The 25656-nt window shown below is 39.9% G+C and overlaps 1 protein-coding gene across 1 annotated transcript in view; it reads right to left on the bottom strand.

Moving 5' to 3' along the window:
- Positions 1–25656, bottom strand: part of CRYL1 (crystallin lambda 1) — a 50365-nt gene that overhangs the window by 7027 nt on the left and 17682 nt on the right. Inside the window, exons 4-6 of the mRNA XM_086881893.1 lie at positions 20550–20711; positions 16395–16589; positions 9146–9251 (exon numbers count right to left, since the gene is read on the bottom strand). Coding sequence (XP_086738019.1) covers positions 9146–9251; positions 16395–16589; positions 20550–20711 — 463 coding nt within the window. The remainder of the gene's footprint in view (positions 1–9145; positions 9252–16394; positions 16590–20549; positions 20712–25656) is intronic.

Here is a 25656-nt window from a genome sequence, read left to right as displayed (position 1 = left end):
GGAAAAGACTTTGAGATCACTTAGTCCAACCTATCACACCTATGTGGATTATCCTAATGATCACCCCAGATCTGAGAAGTTCTGGACATCCACTGAAGTCTTCTGAGAACCACAGAGACTGAAGAATTTGCATACTTAATTTTATTTTCATTACCTGCTTATCAAAGCAAAGAGGAGAAACGTGCAAAAGGCAAGCAGTTACAGTTACCAACTCTTCCTTGAAGACTCAGGACAGACTGAGAAGTATGAACAAGAACTGTTCATTGTCTTATCAAACCACAAAATGCAGGAAATATAAGTGGGTAGGCCTGACTATCACACAAAAGAATGCAAATCAGGTCAAGAGTCATTAAGTGATCTCTTTCCTCAAGAGCTCCCTGGAATGCAATACTGTACAATATCAATACCTTAGAAGTCACACCTGTCTAACCCTAAAATTGCTGAGGTTGGAATGAATGAATGGAAACCTCTGACTACTGCCAGCTATGTATCATAAATCACACCACTTAGACTGCTCAACACGCCTGAAATCGCTGAAGTACAGGGTTTCTGAAGGGCCTCTGAGTTCTGTAGGAGGATGGAGAACACTCTTGTTTCTGGGCCAAAGAAGACAGGACAAAAGGACAAAGGACAAAGCCTCAACAAAGTATTTAATTTCCTTCAGCACTCTGAAGTCATGATGACCATCAGCTAAACAACTGAAAGGAGAGAACAGGAGAGTATGTCCATTGCGTAAGAGTAACGTGGGGAGATCTGAGAGTATTCTACTCTTTTAAAAATGGACTAGAAACATTCTCCAGTATCTGAGGGAAGCAACATCTTTGTTAAATAGCTTGAACCTATATTTGGTGCCAAGAGTGTAACAATGAGCATTAAGTTTGTTTCCTTGTGTTATTTACTCATGGAGCATATGCATTCCTAGAATACAACCTGGCATGTTCTGGCTTTCTCCAACACAAGAAGGAATGCCAGCTAGTCATACAGGTATATTGGTTTTCTAATTACACATAAAATTAGTATTTTGCTCAATTTTCTTGACTGACACACAGCCAAAAACCTCCAGATTGCCTAGCGGGCTTCAAAACATCTCTGGCAGGAAGTGAGATTCAGGAAGAGAAGCATTACTGTGGGATGTGGAACAGGCTGTGATATCATCATATCTCTTCATTGGGGGAACAAGCAGAGACCACCATCCACATCCAAAAGCACTCTGGAAAGGACCACTAGTTATCAGGGTTTTCTGACCATACCCTGCCATTAGCTTAAGTGCTTGCCTATTACATTTTAACAGCTATCCTCACTAACTCTGGCACCTGAAGCCAACCCAGACTGACCTACTGGGGGTATGCTATCCACGTGAGCAATCCTGGGAACCCAAGACAATGCTGTAACAGACTCACACACCAGCCACAACACAAAGATAGTTACATGCAACTTGCTCATGTGAGCTTTGTCTTCCAATAGTGGAGTCTGGTAATAGCCTAATAGGAGTCTGAGCAAAAATGTTCCCACATCATGCAACATCACAGAATGTTCCCAGATGCAGAAATAGAAATGATGAGGCTGAAGAGTGCAGATCTATTCTGCCAGCAGCTGTTGCCAGTTGGACAATGACAAAATAGAAAAGGCAACTCAGTTGAATATAGCAATTCAAGCAATTCAAGCAAATCCCCATGAGCAACTGGCAACAGAAGGAATGGTAAACTAAGCAGTGTCAGTTACCAGTTATTCTGGTGTTTACCCAGCTGACACAGGTCTATGACACCTAGACCAAAGAGTTTAGATTTGGTGCTTTTCCAAAAGTCATCTGGAACCTTTCAAACATTATTGCAAGCTTGTGCAATAATACCATAGATCTGAGTAGTTTTGATTGTGGCAGTCATGAGAAGATACAACAGAGGACTGTGCACCAGAAATCTTTTCCACAAGCCTAAAGTGCATTAGTATCTTGGGAAAGCTGACTGCTTGGATATGGCTAAACCATTTACCTGCTGAGTATGAATTCCTGAGCTGGACATGGCATTTAAGGCTCACTCAGCCAGCTAGACCTGGAAATCAAGCTCCTACTCGCAGTTCACCTACTGCTTGAATGAATCAGAACAATTTCTGGGTGGGTGTAGCTCATCAATGCAGCAGAGACGTGCCAAATGCAGGCTGGGTAACACAATTCACCCACTGCGTGTAATGTATGAATAAAAAGAAGCCTTACAAAATGTCAGCAAAACAGGAAAAAGTGAAAAAAGAGTTAGGGGTCTAGAAAAGAGCAGTAACATTAGTACAGCTGATCTCAACAGTGGCTGACATGGTTACATGCAGGCACATATGTTGCATGCCAAGCAGGGAGTGGGCACTGAAAAATCTTTCAAGTCTCAAGTGAAGTCAATAGACCAAAAGTTAGAATACACACACAATCTCATTCAAGGATTAAAAAAATCAATAGTTCAAAATTAATAACTCAAGATGGTTCTCCCAGTGTGAAATGCAATTTTAACTTGATTCCAGTAATCAGAATCAAGTGATTGAATGCCTTCTTGAAGCTGGCACTTGAGCAATGGGGAATATTGCTGAAAAAATCACTTTGCTTTTCAGCTGCTAACTCACAGCAAATATTTGACTCCAGGCCTTTAGACTTAGGAGTCCTTTGGTTCAAGGATCAGGGCTATTGCAAAGATGGATGAGAAGCACCCTTGGCTGGAGCACAGGGACAAGAACGAAAACAAATATGATAGAATCTCTTTAATCCTTGTTGATACTACCCAGGGAGCAGCTTAAACCTGAAGAATTAGCACTGGCAAACAGTGTGAAACAGACAAGAGCACCTGGGAGATGGAAAAACAACTAGATGGTAAATGGGGTTGATAAAAACAACCATCTCTGTGTGTCACTGCTGTGTCCATGCTGTGCCTCGCTATCTCCAACTGGAGAACAAGAATGACACAAGATACATCTGCAAGGGAGGAAGAGGATGATAGCTTCCTCTTGTCTGTGTGGTTTGCTGGCTCCTGTCTAAAGCTTCACCTTTCTTGCACACACTCACTCTGTCAATGTTGGAGGAAAGAGGCCATGGGAGGAGGCAGATGTTGCAGCAGCCAACTAAGAACTATGGACACAAAACAGCAACACCTCCAGGGAAGGTAGGAGTTTCCTGAATCTTCCTTCCACCACTTAGTCACAGCTATGGCATGGAGTGAAAGAAGAGGAATGAGTTACAAAAAGTTCTAAGGGGGCAGTATATGCAAGATTATAGAGTTGAAAAGGGGAATATTCTATCTTCCTTGAAAATCCCAATCTCTTTCAGCATTGCTGACTTCTACAGTCTAGTTACAAGAAAATGTTACCACAAGCTAGACAAAGGCATTGATTCAAGGCCTTTCAGCTGCCCATATGTATCCAGGACACACAAGACTCCAATAATGGAATAAGCTGCTACTTATATAGTTTTGATGAGAGTCCAGGGAGTTTCCAAAACGGCTAATGAACTGTCCCACAAGAATTTGTTCTAATAAACACACTTAAGGTTTGCAGATCCTTACCTGAAAACTTGCACTGGTGTGGTGCAAACATGGTTACTGCTGCAATGACTCTAGTTGCATCACCATGATGAACACAGTATTGATAAAGGAAAAGGAACTCAGGACAGATATTTAGCTTGGCAACAGGCATGTTTCTCATGTGCCATGAGAGAAGACACAAGTGAAGTTCATGAAGAGGACAATGAGTGTAGTAGTAGGAACAGAGAAGTGAAAACACAACAGTATAAAATGTATATTAAGACATTATAGTTTGTAAGCATCTTAAAGTATCAGCTTCTTGTGTCTCTTCACAAGAAAGACAACTGGCATGAGGGCTGAGTGATACAAGCAAGCAAACTTGGCAAACCAGCCTGGCAAGGCACTGAGACACTTGTGAGAGAGAATGAGAGTCAGGAGCAAGTGTCACTGGAATGGACAGGGAACATGCCAAAGAGAGGGTGCTCCACCATACTGAGTATTAACCTGATGTCTTTCAACCTGATGAGCAGCATATTAAGATACTGTAATGACTCAAAGAGAGGAGACACGATGGTCAAGCCTCTGATGCAATAGCATCAACAACTTGAAAAGACTGGGGTGGGGTTGGCTTTAGCACACAAAACCTAAGAAGAGACTGTAGTGAAAGATAAGTATGGATGGCAACAGAAAAAAAGGCATATTTTAACAGAAAAAAGGGAATGTCATGGAGGAATCTGACATGTTTTGATTATATTCAGAGAAATAAATGTCAAACTTTTTTAATGATAGAGGGATTACATTTCTAGACATTACAGCTCCAAGGGCAACTTTCTAAATGTAATCCTATCTTCATCAAGGGTGTGTCTCAACACAGATGCATGCTCTGAGTTAGGGTGTGAATTCACTGCATGTTTTGTACACTACATTAATTGCCTTATGAATTCACTTATGGCTCTAGTCACACAAATACTTGGAACTACAGTGAAACAGTGGTAGCACCAAAAAAAGTTTTATTCTCGTTGTGCCAGTGTTACCATCTCAACAGCAACACGTAAGTATTTTTGCAGACCTGCTGTAAACTGGATTAAGGAATTAAACTGTGTCATTATGAACTGCTTGTTTTGTTACATCAATTTCAAACTTGTGAACTCCTCAATCTGAGCCACTTGGTGATCATACACATTCTTTCATTAATGCAATGGGATGTGTTCTTTGGGAACCATCTATAATGACTTGAGGAATAAAGCATAAAGAATTCCTGTGCAAAGCCATGTGTTCCTTTCAGAAAGCAGAGGGAACTACTTTACACCTAAGAGATCGTAGAAATAAACTGGTGCATAGCAGCCAGTATCCTGAAAAATTCACATCTTGACTTACTGCATATAAACACTTTTATACAGAAAAGCCCTGCAGCTCCACAGAGGCAAACAGCAGTTCTAGAAGGGCTGTAAACTGCTTTTTCAGCCTATTGGGAAGGGAACTGAATGCATGTAAACATGTATGAAACATATGGTAGGTTTATGAAAATTAAAAGGGTTTGTATGATTATATACTACTTTTATATACTACTGTGATACCTCATCTCAGTAGTACCCTCTTACAAGTATCCTGAATTGGGTAGAGGTACTTTATTATCCTAAAACATAAGACATAGACTGGACAGAAAAGAAGGCAATCTTCCTTTTCTTAGATGTTACTACCTTAGAGGTTCTCACACCTGCTGACCAGCTTGCAGTACAAAAGCTCCTGAACTGGGTTAAAGCTTGGTTTGCTCCCTGTACAGCAGCACTGAAGTAGTGGCCATAGCAATGGAAATAATCTCTAATCTTGAACCAGCCAGCATATCTGTTTAGAGTAATTCTTAGAAACCACATTTGGCTATGTCTTGCTCAACAAAACAAGTAAAATTTCCTCCCTTTGAACTATTACTTATGATTCTTCACTCTTTCCATATTTTGTGCTTTTCACACAGCACAATCATTCTGCTCCTATAATCCAAAACCAATTCACCTAGCAGGTGCTTCTAAGATGAGCAAGTATTCCCAGTTTCTGTAAGAGAAACACAATTTTGATCACGAAGACTCATTTCTAGCTTACCGGATATTTGTACTTTATGGGGATCATAAAGTACATCAGCCCTAATTTCAACCTAACACCTATAGACACCTGTATATATACACCTCAGTGAGTGACAGACAAAGATCCTTCAACTTCCCCCCATCCAGTTCTTCCACTAATACTGTCAGTTTAGATCAAATTCTAATTATAGGTCACTAAATAACCTACTAATAAAATAACTGATCTGAGCCAATTGTGAAATACATATGAAGAACTTTTGCTGCAAACTTTAAAACACAGGATATGATAGCCCAGCCTCTGCTTCTGCAGATGCTTGCTTGCCAGGGCTTTAAAAAAGAGAGGAAACTAGATTTCTCAAGAAACAAGAGATTAGGAGGTACAACCTCACTGAGGCTGGACCATCTTCACTATACTCACATACGGCCCAGTACACGCACAGGTGGGATGTTGTGTCTGCTAACATAATCTCACAATAGTAAACAGGCAAAGTGACTGTAGTGAAGTCTACTGATCTTCCTTGTAAAAGACTTAACAGCATTTGTTGTGATGCTGGTATGTGAAATCATAAGAGGACAAACTCAAAATCTGAAACAGATATCAACATTAATTTTATTTGCTGAAATCAACAATCAATTTTATATTATTGTGCAATTTGGATATGCTTTTTTCCTCCCCAAAGCAGTTTCCTTCCTGTCTCTTGCAATTCAGTCCTCACACTGTTGTTGTCTCTGCTTCTTCTAATGACTTGATACTGTCATTTTATTCCATGTTCAAGGCTGTTGGCTCACTGCCATATAGTCAGCATTCCTAATATTCATGCATTGATTAAATGGTAACCTAAAGTGGCTTAGATAATAGGTTTGATAGGATCATTTATGAATATGGAGGAAAGGATGTAAGAACTAACAGAGGCAAAAAGTGACATTAGCCCATAGGAAGTTGATGGGAAGATCTTGATGTATATATCCCACAGGGAAAGAAGAAACACTGATCTCAGAAAAAATAATTGGAATAAATTTATTCAAATCCAAACAATGTCACATCACCAAAACAAAATAAAACAAAAGACTCTCCCACAAATAACACTATTTTCTCTCATGTGTTTCCTTCATCCTTCCTCACTGATTAAAAAAGAGTTTATGACTATGGGCAACTAATATCTTACAGCTGTACAAAAAGGCAGCTGCTGTGAAGCTGGTGAAGCTGTTAGGCTAATGAAAAGGATAGAGGCAGTTTCTTGTATCTACCTCCACTTCCTTCCACTAATAAAAAACCCCACAGTATTAGTACAATGCATCAGAGATGGCTGTCATAGAATCATAAAGTTGTTTAGGTTGGAAAAGACTTCTAAGATCAAATCTGTTAACCCAGCACTGCCAAGTTCACCACCAAACTATGTCCCTAACTGTCACATCTACAAGTCTTTTCAATATCTCCAGGGATAGTGACATAACCACTTCCCTAGGCAAACTGTTCCAATGCTTAACAACCCCTTCCATGAAGAATTTTTCCCTAATATTCAATCTAAACCTCCCCTGGTGCATCTTGAGGCCATCTTGTCCTATCACTTGTTACCTCTAAGAAGAGGCCAACCCCACCTGGCTGCACCCTCCTTTCAGGCAGTTCCAGAGAGTGATGAGGTCCCCCCTGAGGCTCCTTTTCTCCAGGCTAAACACCCCCAGCTCCCTCAGCTGCTCCTCACAGCACTTGTGCCCCAGAGCCTTCCCCAGCTCCGCTGCCCTTCTCTGGACACGCTCCAGCCCCTCAATGTCTTTCTTGCACTGAGGGGCCCAGAACTGAGCACAGCATTTGAGGTGTGGCCTCAGCAGTGCCGAGTCCAGGGGGACGGTCACTGCCCTGCTCCTGCTGGCCACACCACTGCTGATCCAGGCCAGGATGCCATCGGCCTTCTTGGCCACCTGGGCACTGCTGGATCACGTTCAGCTGCTGTCACCAGCACCCCCAGGTCCTTTTCCACCAGGCAGCTTTCCAGTCACTGCCCCCAGCCTGTGGCACTGCCCGGGGTTGTTGTGACCCTAGGGCAGGACCTGGCTCTTGGCCTCGTTGAACCTCATACAATTGGTCTTGACCCATCAATCCAGCCTGTCCAGATCCCTCTGCAGAGCCCTCCTGCCCTCCAGCAAATCAACACTCCCACCCAACTTGGTGTCATCCGCAAATTTAGTAAGGGCACACTTGATCCCTTCATCCAGATCATCAATGAAGATATTAAACAGGATTGGGCCAACACTGAACCCTGGGGGAAATCACTTGTGATCAGCCCCCAGCTGAATGTAATTCCACTCCTCACCACTCTCTGGGCCCAGCCATCCAGACAGTCTTTTACCCAGTGAGCAGCCTGTTTCTCTAGGAGAATGCTGCGGACAACGTTCCAAAGGCTTAACTGAAATCCAGGTAGACAATATCTTTTTCCTCATCCACTAAGCAGATCATCTTGCTTTAGAAGGAGATCAGGTTAGTCAAGCAAATCCTTGGCAATGAAGAGAAGGTCCATATTATTCCATGTTATATGAAGCAACACTGGGCAACCAAAGAGATATTGGCACTGGCATGGAACTACGAACATAAGCCATCACATGTCCTGACATCAGCAATTTTGACTTAAACTGATTCAGAGATTCTGATTCAGAGACAATGTATCTGCAAGTGCAGGCGTGAGGCAATACTTCTCGTAATCCAAATTACTGAACCAACAAGGTGCTGTTGTAGAAGTAGTTCAGTGCACAAGTGTACTGCAGCATTGCCTAAAAGATCCAGCAGCAGAGCAGGAGCCTACCATGTAAGGGACAGTACAAAAGCAAAATGAAGACACAGCCCATAATATAAAGGGCTAGCATTTAGTTGATCTTAACTTTTTGAAGTTTTTGTGTTTTCTTAAAGTCTTTGCTCAAACCTTTGTGATGCTGATCCATAAGTTTTACTTCATTTTACACAATTCACTTTTTATTTACTTGGGATTCACATATACTATTCCAAAAACATCTAAAAATCTGTATTAATTACGCAAGACAGATGTCAAACTGTTACTTGACTGCTTTGTCAAGTCAGCTTTGTATGCACAGGATTTTGCTGACAAAAGGAATTTTGTTTCACCCAGGATATAAGCTCAAAGCATAGCAACTCCAGGGATGTTTATATGGTGGTTTTGCTACAAATTCAGCAGCAGGGGGTACTCATCTATGGAAAGTGATTTTCTGTTGAGACTGCATTATCAGCTAAACTTTTTCAACAGTTTTTTCACCTGACACTCAGTTCTGAACTATGGCTACAGCAATCTTATCTAAGTATGATGGGATGAACCTTGGAAAAAAATTATTACACGGGTGGAGTTTTAATAACTTGTCATCTTTCATGTGATCATTTGTAACAGGATAATCAATATCCCTTTCCTTCCATTGACCTCACGTTTTAAATACGTTTTCCTTACCGTTACATTAAAAAAAGAGACAAGTCACAGTTGCAGAAATCCTAACCTGGTTTGTTACATAACATTTTCCAGAGTTTTGTGCAAAGCAAGCTTTCCCTTCATATTCATAACATTTTACACTACCTACCTTCTGCATTAAGATGCATGGTTTCCAGAGGTCCAATAAATGCGTATCGCATTCCCAATCCATCAGACATCACAAGGTCTAGATCAGTAGGAGATATTACTCCTTCCTAAGCAGCAAAAGTACAACAGGAAGGAAGACTGGTGAATGTTTGCTTTTAATGCAGAATTTCACATTTTTTTGTATATAATTAAAGAATTAGGGCAGTAATAAAAACTAAGGCTAGAAATAACAGTTGAAATTGCAAAGAGAAAAACACAACTGTTTGCCAGAAATGTCCATCTATTATGCAAGCCTTCCTATGGTTCAGCATAAGCAGTCATTCATATCTCTAGGACTGTATTTCATAGTCCCAGAAACTGAGAATCGGAAAGCAAGCATGACACTCTTAATAGCACAAGGCCAGAAGAGTTTATATCAAATTCAAGTACTATACCAACCCTTTTAAATACAGGAATTTTGGCTAAATGCTACATCCACCTTCATAGTCTCTTAGTTCTGAATTTTTGGGCAGAATCCCAATTAGCAGAATGGTGGTGCACCAGTGGGCACTGCTCCTGAGACCACCTGCAAAAAGGCTGAGGCCTAACATGTAGGCAATGCAGTTGCCACTCCCTCCCACAAAACTCACCAAAATTTCAACCTACCCAGCCTCAACCTGCCCAGGGTTCTCAAGATCTTTGCCAGACTCACATCTCTAGAGCTGGCAGAATATGGAGCAAGCAAAACAAGCATTTCTCATGTTAAAAGTTGAGCATTGCTATTCCACCCACCTGTAGCACTTACAAGAAAGTCAATGCCTCCATCGGGTTGGGGCAAGCACAGAAAGGCTTGTAAAAAAGGATTTATAGCTCTTTACCTGAACAGATTTACTTGAGAAGAATACTATTTATTACATGAGGTTGTTTTCCACCTACTAGAAAGACATGAATTAATGAAGACTTGTTCTAACCACTTTCATCAGATAAAGCTTGGTTCCAGGAACTTGTCCTCTTTATTCCCAGAGACATGAAAACATTTCCTTCTGGGTATGAAGGTGGAAGAGATGCTGAACTGATTCTAATTTTTCTTTTCACCCCACTCTGAGGAGCTCAGCCTACTCAGTGCCCTTTCCTTAACATGCACCTTTAAGCTTCAGAATACTCACAGTCATATACTCATCTGCTTTCACAAATCCCTTAATTTTCTGTTAAACTTCTCTCTTGCAGGGCCCTGTCTGAATGTCCCTTTGTATTGTGCAGCCGTGGGCTAGAGTTACGGGCACACAGGACAGCTCTTCTGATCTGTAGTAGACTTTGACATCTGAGCTAGACATCTAGACTCTCCTTATAATCACCAGGGAGAAAAAGTAAATCAGCATCCTAAAGAAGGCATCTAGAGTACGTAAGATGAGTTGTGTCCTAAAAGGCCCTAATTCTCACTGATTAAAAGATGAATAAGAAGCTCAGATATCACTGTCTTCATTTTCTATATCCCATCTTAAATGAGCTGAATCTCACCCACAGTGTCTTCCTGTGTCCATCATTTACATCATCCACTGCTACTTTAAAAGAAACTTAAAAGACACAAATCAACATAACTTCTACAGCTAGCCACAGACATTGAGTTTCATCATCTCAGGCTTAAACTGAGACTTTTATAAGACAACCTCAAGACTCAACCTGTTAGTAGGCTTTGTTCCTATCAAAACCAAGCCTGTCTGAATCCCTGTTGCAGAACTCTACATTGAAAAGGAAACACTGAGAGAATAATTAAGATCTGTGTACCACATATGGAACGCACAGTTCTCCTAACAATTAGCCATACAATGGCAGGGATAAGAAAGCATTATTTTCTTCAAATTAAAGGTAAAGCATAGACATGTTAAAGTAACTCCTAGAGGCAGACAGAAAAGTCTGCATAAAGACAGGACTAAACAAAAAGACAGAAATTCAGACAGAATTCAGATTACAGACCAGCATCAGAGTAACTAACACAGGCACCATACGTTCTGTGCAAGATTTTTCCCCTGACATGGCAACACAACTTCTCTGAACAACATCAGCAAAGTCAACAAAAGTGTTCCTCTGTTGGGAGTGCTTCATCCAAACAATGAGTTGTGCTGGTAAAGCTGTGCTTGATGAGTGGCTCCCCCCTGCCCCCCCTGCTTGACATGGATTTGTGGACAAAAGACTAACCACAAAGTCCAGACAAGCATTTGAACCACAGCAGCAGTTGAAACCTGTAAACAATGTTAGAAGAGTTAACAAGCTCTTGAAGCACTTCAGAATCATCGCAAATTAATTTCCAAATTAATAGCTTACTTTCTTTGCATATCATAGTCCTCAGCTATTATACTGATAGTTGAAGACCAGGTGCCCTCAGAATCATGAGATGAGTGCTTTGCTCTTGGCCTTTTGACTATAGCTGCAATTTGATGTTTACAGATGCTAAAAGGCAAAAATTGTTGCTACCAGAAGGAAACCATGACAGATCCCTTCAGCTGAGGTATACAGTGTTCTAAACAAATGAGTTCAGCTTCTCCCTGTCAAAAAGACCCTCCTGAAGAAAAGCTTTTTACTTCTTCTCTTCATAAATTAAAAACACAAAAATGATAAACAAGTTAGACCTTCCTACCCTAGGGAATAACCCTACTCCCATTTATGATAAGGAGATCATAAATTGGTGGGATGATTCACCACGCTGCAAGGTCTGCAAGGTGTCTTCCACAAGGATTGGTGTTTATGCTATGAACTAAACAAGAAAGAGCTCCTATCCGGTTTCACGAAGTGTAGGTGTGAATTAATCTTCCCAAGGGGATTTTTCATCTTGGATTACCCTTCTGGTAAGCCTCTGCCTCCAGCACTTGTCAGAGGGAAGAGGAAGTATGTTAAGAGTTCACTAGAAGCTCTGACAACTACAGAATTAAGATTTTAAATAAACTCCACCAAAATCCTCAGTGATCCCAATGGCCAGTCAAATTTCAAAATCTAGACTATCTCAGAATCCTCCACATTTCTTATGACAACATTTATATATCACAATTTAATTTTCGTAGACATTTTAAACTCCAGTGACATCACAGCATTATCCTAATGAGCCTTTGGTACTTTATTAGGGCTTCCCCCTATGCAGGGACCCTTTTCACCTTTCCAGAAATCTGTGGTGGTTCTGCAGTCTCCAGCACTACACTCTGACCCAACCTGCTTGGTTTTAATCAGCAGTCTTTCTTCCCATCTCTGAGTCACACCCACATTGCAACTTCTGTCACAGACTTAGTTTGTGTAATGGCCAAAAAACATCACAATCTTTCTGATTCCACCAATTCATCATGCTCTCCTATTCATTCCAGTCCATAATAGAGTTATTTTGGACTTTACTGCCTCCTGGACCACATACCTTCTGTTTCCAAATCTGCCACTTCATCCTCTGGATTTCCCAAATCCAGTATTCTTTTTTTTTTTTTCCCGATTGCCATTAATATATGCATTCTGTCTCAGCAGTACTTGTTACACCCTCCTCTTCGCTATCACTTCAATCAAGTCCCTTCCCTCCACACCCTGATGGGATCTTTTTCCAGTCCTGTGATTTTGAGCATATGACTTCTCTCCTATATCCCTCCACATCTTTTCATTTCATAATGTTTAAGAAACTTGTTGTCCTACACACTTCACATCTTCTTGCTTTGCTGGCCTTTATCTTCCTTCTTCCATGGCACTCTCATTCACCTCACCCTGTAAGAAACACCTAGTATCAATACCATTTTTCTTCCTGTGCCTTTAAAATCTCTTTTTATTATATTCCCCCTTTTATGGGGCACTGTAACTAAATGCTTAATCCTATACCTTATCTTCTATCTTTTGGAAAAGTCCTCTGAATAACACTGTAATATAAATAATAGTAAGGAATTTGAACTTCAAAAGTCTTGCTAGCATTTAAAGTCTGCTAACCTAGTCACTTGAGAAGGGAGAGGTGCATAAATTAATGACTGAAGCCAATGCACCTGATTGCCACAAAAACAAGCTAAAATGGACACAGCCAAACCATGACTTTATTTTCCAAAAGATTAATAAAAATTGAAGAGCTGCCCATTCTTCTCATGTTTTACAATGACTTTAACATAAAAGAAAATCCACTTTTAAAGAAAAAAAAAACCACATTAAGACAGTATTAAAATCTTTTACAGAGGTAAGTACAGTACTTATACAAACTATCCTGTAATAGTTTCAATATGTTCCTAAATGCAGCTGAAACTCCTAAATTATATCAAGATTAAAAAACTGTCATGCTCCACTTGCTACCTCTGCTGCTGTATTTTATGAACTCCTTGCAAATTCTAGGTGATGCTTAGGAAAATATTTCAAAAAGGTAAGATTTCACTCAGTGATCCACAGTTAAATGACAATCATAGCTACTCGGAGTAAGACTTGAGACTTCTGAACTGAAGTGTTGGTGAAACTGTTTGGTTGTTATTTTCTGGATTATGTTAACAAAAATTTTACTTTCAGAACAAGATAAAATCAAGCTATTTAATTAATACCCTTTGCAACATAATCCTAAACTACTCTAAAATGTATTGGCCAGTAAAAGTACAGAAGTAATGATGTCTACAGTGCATAGTGTGCTTCTCAGGCAAATAAAGGCAGTAAGCTTCTGCTCCAGGAGTTATGAACTAAATCAGACACACCAGTAACCACTGTCAGTGGAGATGTAAGACAGTAAATAAATGGTAGCAGAGAATAACAGAGTAAGCAGTTTGAGGTATTTTTCCTGTTACTGGCTAATGTTTATTCTAATGATTCCAAATTGGTAATATAAAAATTTAGGGTTGATAAGAGAGGAATAAGGATCTTCGGCCTCAACATCTCACAGTACTTTTCTCTCATCATTATCACCTTTGAAACATTTCTACCAGAGCTGTAACAACTGAATACATAAGTAAGAAACCTACATGAATGCCAGTCTCAGACAGGCTATGAGGTCCTACAGAAAGTTCTCAGACACATGATCTTAAACGAGACAGACAGGAGTGCTCCCAGTATCTGCTTTACCATGGAATAAATATGAAGCACAAGGAGACAGAGATAACTGATACAAAAATTTCCTGCCACAAACACCTGCATTGCCCAAATGCTTGTGACTTGCAAGTCAAAGCAATCTTTGAAAAAACATCTTGTCACAAAAAGACTTACTCAGACCCAAAATCAAACATCTCTTCGTAGCACTCTTGCCTCAAAGAGAAGCACTTGCTCAAACTACATAAATGGTCTTTGCTTATAAGTTCTTGTAAAGTCAAACTCCTGCATTCTGTAATCTACTTTCTTAATTATCCACATAAGCAAAAGTTCTCAGCATTAAACTGTACATCTCCAAATGAGTTTTCTTTCTCCTACTTTCCTACAAACTGGATCTGAATTTGCAAGCCTATTAATTTTTTACCACTTTACCACCACACTTCCCACTCCCACATTCAGTCTAGTCCGGCATTCACAGCGCTCGTTTTGTGCCCAGCTGTAAAATCCCAGCCTCCCTGTGTGCGCAGCTGGGGACCCCAGCACATTTGGCAAAGACAAACTTATGCGAATACTCAGGTTTCTCATTGCTCCTTTAATCTCTTTGCCCTGAATTATGCTTCTCTCTGTGTTCTGGCATCCATGCCACATGCAATTTGAGCACCATGTGGAGTCTTGAGCCTGCACCCAATGTGCTGGCAGAGCCTTATCTCAGATTTCTGGCTGTGTTAAAAGTGTGTCCTGCTCTTGGATCCACACAGCAGAAGTCAGCGAGCTCCACAAAACATTCAGCAAACAGTATCTTTACCACATTTCTTTCTACACAGCTGCATCTTTACTTCCATGCTCTGTACCAGAGCCTTTCTCCCATCACGATTACTCACCCATGTCTCATCCATCCCAACACAGAACTGCTAAAGAAAAGAGAAAGACTGGCAGGTTGTCAGTTTCCCAGATAGATGTGGGAACTAAAACATATCCTGCAAACTACTCAGCCTACTTATTATAAAGTATTCAAGATAAATGTTGTATGTACAGCTGTACTGCATGTCTGTCCTATCACCAATGACTTTAACAGGACATTAGCAGCTCTACCAGAGAAACTTCCACTAGTTTCTTTATAGAAATAAGCTAGACATGATCCTGGTGCAACCTACTGTAGTAGGGGGGTGGGACTAGATGATCTCCAGATGTCCCTTCCAACCCAAACTATTCTGTGATTGTATGTTACTGTCTTTTCTATCCTATGTTTTCCAACACGACTATAGCTTTCTGAAGGTGTTTTGCCTATCATAAACTTGAGACTTTGTATTAAAGGTTTAACAACAGAAGCCATTTAAAAAATTTAAATAAACATCTCCAGTAGTAGATCAGTTCCTTCCTCACAACACTGTTTTGCTTACTGTTATTCACCACCTCCTTTATATTGTTGTATTATGTTGCTAGAGAAAGCCAGCCACAGGTAAGCAAAATCAGTTCAGCAACTACATTTAAATACTTATTTGTAAAAATATTTGCTTTGTTTACAGTAATATTACCTTAGTTTTAAGATCTTTCACCTGTATTTGTGTGCATGGTTGTTTTAAACAGCTTGAAAAATCAAAACAGTCCACAAAAAAAAAGTCCTATTAAATCCCAGTTGAAACTCTTCTCAAGAGAATAGCAACAGACTCATAGCTCCTGCTGATGAAAGATCAGACTTTTCAGCACAGAACAGTTAACTGTGGGAAAAGCTGAAGGCACACAAACAAATGATTCTCAGCTAGAAGTCTGAATGGGCAGGAGGAGGAGAAATCTGTCTTTACCTACAAGTATCAAGTAGCAGTTAAACCTACAAGTGCAGCTCCTGAAAGGCCAAAGAGAAAACCATTTAGAATATTTTCATGACCACTGTACAGCAGGCCAAGAACACTACAAAAAACCTAACAGGAAATGATGAGAAGCCTACAAAAGGAAAAATTGGTATTTTGATTCCTGTGCTTTTAAAATTATTCTTTTGATTGCCCTTAAAATAACAGTATTCTGAAAAAAGAAAGCAGGATAAAGAATAATTTTTACCATTGCAGAACACCTTGTTTTTGTCAGTCTTTGCTTTTTATAACCGACATCACTTCTAACTGGGGTTAATTTACATTTAAATATACATTTTATGTTCATAAGGGACAGCTGAACTAAGATGACACAAATTTAAAGGAAGCTTAAATATACAATCTCACTTATCACATCTACTGACCAAGTACTGAAGAAAAGGATATACATACACCCACAAGTCTCCAAGCTTCACTTATCACTGCATACTGTAGTCGATTCAGAACAAACCCCTCAATTTCTCTGTTTAGTTTGACAGGAGACTGACCAATCTTCTTCATCAGGGCGTATGTTCTCTCTGTCGTAGAAGGATCTGTTTCTGGATGAGGAACAATTTCAACCAACGGCACAAAGTAAGGTGGATTTACCTCAAGAAGAAACAAAAGAAGATCATTAGTCACCAACAGAACAAGTTAATATAAAGCATCTTTATAGCTGGCACTAGCTTGGATAATTTCCAGCGAACACAGCAAGCCTGACATTCAGACCCTGAAAGACTCCACCAATCCAATAAAAGCTGGTGCATTAATTAAAAATAAAATAAATAATTAAACTTGCACTAAATCAAACTCTGTTTAACCCCAGCAAAATTAATGGGGCTACACCAGAGATGACAGCACTCAAACAATACTAGAAGACTTTATTCTGACTTGAGGAACTGTTTGCTCAATATTCAGGCTGCTTGTTGTTGTAAGATATATGGTCACCACCTGTCTTTAGAAGTGAAGCAACACATTTCCTTTTAGACAGTCAGGAACTTTATAACAAAAGTATTGCAAAACACTACCTGTAAGATGCAACACTTAACAGATAAGCAGCTACTGGCCCCAGCCTGTAAATACATGCTAAATACAGTAACAGATCACATAAAACATACTTTGAAAATGTTGCAGAACAGGTTACCTTCAAACACTGTATTTAGAAAAAAATAAATTACCTCTCCCTGACTCTTCCCAAATGCAGTTTCTCATCAAGTCAAGACCTTTGTGTTATGTATTTTTGAAGTTAAAAAATAAAAAATCCTAAAGAACATCCTGGAAACAGCTAAAAGTTCTTCAGGTCATAGTGTAACAGACAGTAACACTGCATGAATGCTCTTTCCAAAGTAACAGTCCTTCAGCTGTACTCTAAAAGGTGTTAAATTTAGCTCTCCATCTAGTTCCAGGCAATAGAAGGAGCTAACATATAAAATATTACTACCAGGAATAACACTGACATTTAGAGGATGGAAATTAAGTACTGATTCTTTCATCATGCTCCGTTATAGCCAGCTACTCTTAACTGTGCTCCTGTAAATGCAAGTACAGGATTTAGTCACAGGAACGTGCTGTGTGCCTTTCCTCCACGCATGTTCGTTCTTTTCAGTATTTACACAGTTCCCTTTCCTGCAGGGTCTGACATCTGCTCTAACTACTGATGTAACATACTTCATTCCTTTTTGAGGGCCTTGTGTCCCAACATGGCCTCTCTCACATCTGTATCTTTGGCAGTGTCACCACCAGTGCTGTGGTGTGGTGGATGGACACTGTCCAGTGCTGCCAGGCAATTGAGCAAGACCCAAAACACTACAAGCATCAAGACATTCTCTGAGGCTTTTCTAACCCTTAAGTGTATCACAGGTTCCAATTAGAAAGAGGACAAGTTAATTGTTGAGAGAGACTAAGGCTATGAAAAATTTCTTTGAAGATTAGTGTTGACAGTGATCTTACTGAAGTATTCCATTTCATGAACTTGGCACAGAGAGCATATGGGTGTGTTCAGGAGCACATTCAGGAGACACAGGAAGACAATTTTTCAGAAGTGAGATAGCAAATATTGGTAAAAACTGAAAGTGGTAGAACATAGATGAAATAGGGAATGGGGGAAAGTTTCTAAAAATGAGAAGTATTTCAGGGAACAGAAGGTCACCTTAGTTAACGAAGTGACAGCTAAGAAAGGAGATGACAAAGAAAACACTGAAAAGAATTAAGTTACACAAAAGCTGTCAACAAACATAAATATTAATTTTAATGGACCAGTAGTAAGATTGGAACAAAAATTAGAAGACACAAACAATTTCTAACGGAAGTAGTGGAATTAAAGAAATAAATCTGAGAGAGTTTAATGCAGTTTTCAAGTTGATTGCAGGGTTTCCTGTGCAACAGGGGACTTCACTCAATGGCACAGTCTCCTCTAGCCCTGTATTTCTAGTTGTGTGACCTAGCAGGCATATACAGGACATGAGAAGAGAACCACACCTCTACTGACCCACTGCCTGGAACTGCTTTCAGAGAACAGCTGTACCTGTTTTGTATCATAACATAAGTATTGTGTGCATTTCTATCATACAGCTGTGCTGTGGGATTTTTATTTTATTTTATTTTAATTACTGAACCATGTTAAGCAAAGGGATGAGCTGCTTTTGCCCTTTGGGCACTTCATTTCATTTAAGCTCAACACCCTCATGCATGCCAGAGGCTCTACAACTTTAGCTTTTAATTTTCCTGGTATATCAAATTCCACACTTGTTTTTAGTGTCTTGCAGAGCTGTTTGCTTCCTGCAGCCACCAAATCCTACCATTTTGTTCAAGATCTTTGTCAAAAATAAAACAAAACAAAAGAAAACACCCAAAGCCAACGACTACTACAAAGCAAGCATGTTTCCTGATGCAGAAAGGCCCCTGGAAGAGTACACTGGTTTACAGCTTCTTTGGTACACTCAGTAAAGCTGAGATTACTAAGAAAACAGTCTCATTTGGACTGCAAAGCCATTTGGGAACTATAAGACATTTTAAGGTACTACAGAGCATTCGCTTTGACAAAATACATATCCTTACAACAGAAATGTAGAAAATGTTTATGCAGAGGCTAACTACTCTTCCAGATCTGATAAAACCTCGTTTCAGGAGTGGCTCCTATGAAGACTGCAGTTCAGACTAAATAAAGTCAACTGGTACAGACCAACTCGGGAAAACAGTAAGAAAGAGTACAGTAAAATCAAAGACTGACAAACAGTCAGGCAGCCATAAACTGGTTAAAAAAAAAAAAAAAAAAGAAATTGTATAGTTACTTAATATAGAAATGTTAAAGAGGCATTATCTCTTCTCTTGCACTAGAAAAAATTACAACCCTGGAAATAAGAGATAAGGAACTATTGAATTTTAGACTGGAGAAAGGCTAGATCTAGGCACAGATAGATATTTTGAAATGTTACTTTTTTAATAATTAAAAGGGATTGAAAACTTATTATACAAAACAAACCAAACCAAGCCTTTTGTTTCCCTTGCCACCCAGGCACCCCAAGGCACAATGGCAGTAGTGGAGTCAGAAAGGCACTGACCAAATGCTTTGACGCTACAGCACTGGGCTACAGGTAGCTGTAGAGACACTACAGAAAAGCAGTGCTGTATTGTTGTACTCTTGAGCATGCCCAGAGAATTGACATTTACTTTACACTCTGAGGGATGCTCTGGAGAGACACCATGTAGTTACCAAACTGCAGAGACCAGGGCAGCACCTTTCTTCATGACAGCAGTCCTCTTAACTGATCAGCTGACCACCAGACTAACATTGGCTTAACAAATTCATTTGAATAGTGGAATACAGAAGCAGTAAGAATCCCAGTGATGATCAAGATAAAACGCTCTTCCATGCTGAGGATGCGGTAAACTGCTGTCTGGCAGCTCCAAACAAACACCTACAGAAGCTCACAAGTGCCTTTGACCATTTTGAGGTTCTGCTGCAACCTTTAGTCACTCCATTTTTGCGTCACTGCCCTGTCCCAGTCGGTCAAGAAGCATGCAAATTCAGCTCCAAGTCCCATTTGCTCCATATAATCACATATAATCTTTCAGGAATTAAGGAATACTGCTTCTGCATCACATGTCGGAAGAAACTGGTGTCTAAATTTCCCATCTTTTATCAATATAGACTGACAAGCACATGCAGCTCAGTGTTTGGATTCTTCCTGTTACCCAACAGAAGCTAAAAAAGGATCCTAGAAAAGACTAACAATGACACAAGAAGAAAGTAGCAATGTTACGAGTTTGCACCTAGAACATAGAATTCTTACATTTTGAAAGCTAGTAGATTGAAAAACACACAATATGAGCACAACAGCTCACACAGAACATATCTTGAGCTAACAGTATGCAGCAATAACATGCTACATCCTCTCAATTTCATAGATTAGTGCTGCCGCCCACAGAATAACCAAACTACAGCTTTTTGGGAAAGTTTGGCCTAACAATGGCACACAAGAGCCCCAAACACCATTCTGAGTCTTTCAGTCTGCAGGAAGGAGTTTGGGATGCAGTTTACACAAAAAGGATACATGCCATCGTACTTACAGGATGTGACACAATGCACTGCTTAACACGTTTAAGGCCAGTGAACAATTTGCTGGGTAAGAGACAAGAGGTCGAGCTGCTCAAGATAACATTGTCACCCACAATAAGATCCAACTGACTGAAAATCTTCTTTTTCAGTTCCAGGTTCTCTGGAGTACATTCCTAGAATAAAACCAAAAAACAGTATTAGAAGTCATGTAGTTCAATAGTGTATCTATCCATACATCTCAGACTTCACTGATCCCATCCTAGGTTAACACCTAGGAATTCAGCACAGACCATCTATTTTAATCAGCTGGATATACCAGTGAGTCACTACAACTTTACCACAGTTAAAGAAATGGAAAACCCAAGAGTTTATGTACAGCAGAAGATGGACCACCACATCCTACAGGAGATTTAGTGCAAAAGAAAATATTTTGCTTTGTCTAAAATAGAGACTTTAACTCACACAGGGAGATAATGCAATACAGAGGACTAAGACCTGGTCTCTACTATTTTTTTAAGAGAATCTCACATGATAGAAGTCAATATTCTCTCTCAGACAAGATGGAAATGAACAGGTGTGTCTCAAAAGAAGACAAAATTACTTTCTCCAGAACTATGGCAGGAGATTCCAAGGTACAGCTCTGTAAATAATTCCTAGAGTTGAAATTAATAAAGATACTTGAGCATTTTAAGTGTGAGGGTCACTGAGAAAGACTTCTGAAGGCCGTCTGAAGTAGAATGAATGCTACCAAAACTTCTCCCAAAGCTACTGAGTGTATTCAGCTCTACACTACTGTGGCAAACTTCATGTGTGAGCCAAGAGCCACAACCCACAGTCACTAGACTTCCAAAGTTATCTCCAGGAGATGCCTGAAGGAGAGCATGCAAAGATCCACTAGTCTGGGAGGAGAAGGATTTGGAATAACAGCTACAGTGGATCCCACAAGCAACAGAAAAGTCTTCAGCCTACGAGAAGAAAATGGAGGAAGAAGGCCAGCCTGTTTTCAAGGGCTTTTGGAAGAGTTTAAAAAAATCCAAACAGGACCCAAATTTTGCAAAACCTCAGCCTTTGCCCTCAAAACACACAGAAAAGAACTGCTCTTTTCCAACTCTAACCTTCTCTCACCTGTCAGTACTTCATTCTGTCCTTTCTGTTATGCTCAATTACACATGGCAAGGTTAGGGGAAAAGGCTACACATTTGACATAATCAAAAAATTACATTTAACATCTGCTGCTTCAGACAGAGTCTGTGGCAAGAATGCCCAGGGCCAGAGTTTTTAAACCAAAAAATGGGTTAAAAGTAATTTGAAGTCTTAAAAAATAAGTTGCATGGAACAGTACTAAAAGTTCCATGATCCAAAAGAGATAAACAGGGTCATTTAAGAACTCCAGATAGAGCCCAAAGTATTAGGCAGCCTTATCAAAACAAAATGATACTCTGCTCATAGTTCAGAATCCCTGCTTGTTGGTTAAGTTTAAATAGTTTCTTTTAGTGAAGCCAAAGATGACGAGAACTCTGCAGATACTGTTCAAGCTAATAAAAGAGCTGCTCTGAATAGGTTTGTGAACTTGAAACTCTAAGCCTGCTCTCACATCAGATGATAATCAAAAAGGCAAACTCAAATCTGCTGGAAACTCAAACCTGCCATGGTTACGTAAGGTTTCTGAATGGGCCATTTGCTTGGAGTTTCTTGTATAGTGTCACAATTGTATTCAGGTAGTTGGACCACTGCAATAAAGTTTCTGTTCTCAAGTATGCAATTATTTTCTCAGAGACACCAACTCCCTGAAGAACAGGGGGAAAATTAAGCTCTAAACAATCCATTGAACAGGAACCTCACTTGCTGTCAGTTATGGAGCCTGGAGAGGTCTGAAGCTATTCTATTTGCCATGAGAAAGAGAAGATCAAACAGAGAGCAGATAAGATACGGGTTTAAAGCTACCACAGTTTCTCTCAAAGAACCAGTGCAAAAAGGTTAGCACGCACCACTATGCATTTTAAGTGACACTGTATATTTCTGTGCCCTTTTCTTAGGGAAGATCATGCTTCTCATTTGCAGTGAACAGTAAACCTTTATTTCAAGACCTAGTCACCTAAACAAGGTTGCTACAAATCTGGCTTCCAATTTAAACTTAATTAGACATCTCTTAAGAGCCTGATCAGAACATGACAGCTGTTAATTTTTAAAACCCATCTCCTGGAAGTGTTGTATGGAATCAAAGGCTTAGATGTAATAGGGATTACATTATTCAAATACGTGTTCACAGAACATGCAGCAGCTATTTGAACCAGTTTATGAACTCTTAAAGACCTACACAAAGATAAACACATGCTAGACTCCCTCCCTAGCTAACTGATACATCACATGATGATTGAGGTCTAGTTGCCCCTAATTAAGAAGCTGACATGACACAACCCCTGAAGCGCCAGTACATAGAAAGCCAGTGAGTTTTACCTGTTTAAATCCAGTGTCTCTGTGTTTTTGTATAGGCCTTTCTCACCATGCCATCCACCATCTGTTCTCCCACATACATCCAACTCATCTAAATGCACAATTTCATTTTTCTGTATTTAAATACTGGCATCTCCCCAGGTTCTTCCCATCCAGCCTCAAATATGCCAAGGTAGCAACTCCTTTCTAACTTCTAGAAAAACACTCCCCAAAACACTATCTTACAAAATACCTTTTCTTTATACTATCAATGATAATTGCTGCTGAGCAATTTATTAGTACTGGAAGGCAAAATAAACAACATATGGCCTGAAGCAAAGCCCTGCAACACAGTGGTATGGTCCTAAAATAAGTAAACATCCTACACAAGCAGTATAAGATGAAAGCCAGATATTTAAACTAGCTTGCAGAATTAGATTAGCAACCACTCAGCAACAAGCAAGCCACTTTCTGTAAGATCATCTGGAGATGCTGTCACAGGGAGCAGCATCAAGCCTTCCCAATAACAAGTGTGGAGTCTGATGGTAGTCACCAGCATTAGGAACTGCTGAATAAGGAAGTTTGAAAGCTACAGCTGCACAACAGTGAATTCCTACCTGCTGACTAGATGCTGTCTGCTGCAAAATCAAAACATAAACAAGAACATGTTTTTTCCCTGGCAATCTTAATATGAAGGTTTATGATAATATATACATTCCTGCAAGTGAAGATAGATCTGTCCTGAGCTCTCCTAGACCCATCTTCACGGAAGGAGTGTATCGCATAGCATGGGATTCTTCTAAGTAGATTTTGGCCCAACAGACCAAAGTTGTCCCTCCTGAAGTTTAGGGCTGTAATCCCAGTTTTTGTCTTGCTCCTCTTCTCAGATCCTCAACTTCACCATCTCATGGTCACTACAGCCAAGACTTCCTCCTGACCTTCACATCTCCAACCAGTTTTACATTGTTTGTGAGGTCCAGCACAACACGTCCTCTCTTCAAATCCTCAGCCAACTGTGTTAAAGTTACCATGAATGCATTCCACAATCTTTCTGAATTCTTTGTGCTCTCCTGTGCTGTCCCTCCACCATGTCTTCATGGTGGGTTGAAGCCCCACCATGAAGACATACGCTTCTGTGTATGAAGAATGTGGGGCTTCTGAAGAAGGCCTTTTCTTCCTGATCAAGTGGCCCGTAGCAGACATCTGCCACAACATCACCCATATTGGTGGTCCTGCTAATCTTGACCCATACTTTCTCAACTGGCTCCTCAATCATATCAAGGGAGAGCAAGAAACACCCTATTCCTCTCCCACAGCTATTTTCCTCTACAACTATTCACCTTTGTCTTGTACCACCTAACTCCCAAGAGTTGCATTTCACTGCCATGCCACAGCTGCTATAGCAAGAGCACCCTGTGTCCTTGCCCAGCCGTAACTAAGGTAGAAAATTATTTTCTAGAGTTCTGCAGCTTCCCCTTTCCCAGTAAATTCAGTAAGATTTTAAGCAGCTGGTAGATTGTTTAGAAGCCATGACCACTTTGACTGCAACAAGAATGTTCCCCATCTTCTGCAGTTAAGTGAGGATCTCCAAACGTGCCACAAGCCCCTGTTCTATTTACACACATATAAAACTTAACAGCATTTTAAGAAGCCTCAGCTTGTCAGTGCTGTGATTTAGCTGACATTTTTAAGGCACTCCTGTAGAACAGTTCCCAGAGTCAAGTGACAGCAATCCTCTCCTCTCACAGAATGAGGCCATAGCAGCAGCTTTCAAAGCACAGAACTATCCCACAAGTTGGACGCAGACTGTCAGCACTCCTGCAACAGGAACCACATTATGTCCAGCTTTTTGTGGGAATATAAAGAACTTCACAGGATTGAGAGACAAAGAGTTCTGCATGTCAGAAAATTAGCTTTTCTGAAAGCTTGGTGCCTAATACATTTCTACAAATACTTCCATTATATTTTATAGTTAGAATCCACTAGAAAAAGAACTTCACAGAAAAGACAGCCATAATTGTTTTACTTTCAATCTAACAAGTCACTTGAGAATGTTTTCTTTCTAAAACAAACCCTGATTAATACAAACCTACAAAAAGTTTTGGCCTGCGAATTTTTATACACATAACCTGAATGCTGTTTAAGACAGACATTAAAAATACCTGAAAAGGAGACCTGGAAATTTAATGAAATAAGAGATTTCAAATCACCATCTATAGATAGCAACTGTACAGTCAAATACAATTATTCCATAGAATTTTACCACATCTAAATAATATTATAAAGGATTCTTGTAAAAGCCTCTTTGAAAAAAATATATATGCTAAAATAAGCTGTCTGCAAATTAAACCCTGCCATTTGACAAACAGTTCTGTTTCTCCCAACATCACTGGAAAACTGCAGGTTGCTGAAGTTACCAAAGCAAAATTCCATCTATTTGCTCCATCTTGCATATAGACTGCTGTGTTTCAGTCACCATTTCATTGAATCCACATCAAATTATATTTTAAGCAAAAGAGTGTTTAAAATGTGCACTACTATCATTAGTATTTCAGTCCTAATTATTATAATTTCTATTTAGGCTTTTGTGTTGACATGCTGGTTTGTTCCGTTCCTGCAGGGCTCATGTGTGTATTTCCATTCTGGAAGACTGAAGATGCACCTTCTATTAAGGAAGCTTCAGGT

Source organism: Cyanistes caeruleus, chromosome 3 (genome assembly GCF_971803275.1).
Source record: "Cyanistes caeruleus chromosome 3, bCyaCae1.hap1.1, whole genome shotgun sequence".
Lineage (NCBI taxonomy): Eukaryota > Metazoa > Chordata > Aves > Passeriformes > Paridae > Cyanistes > Cyanistes caeruleus.
The sequence above is the reverse complement of the archived record's forward strand: the minus strand, read 5'-3'. Positions and strand labels throughout refer to the sequence as shown.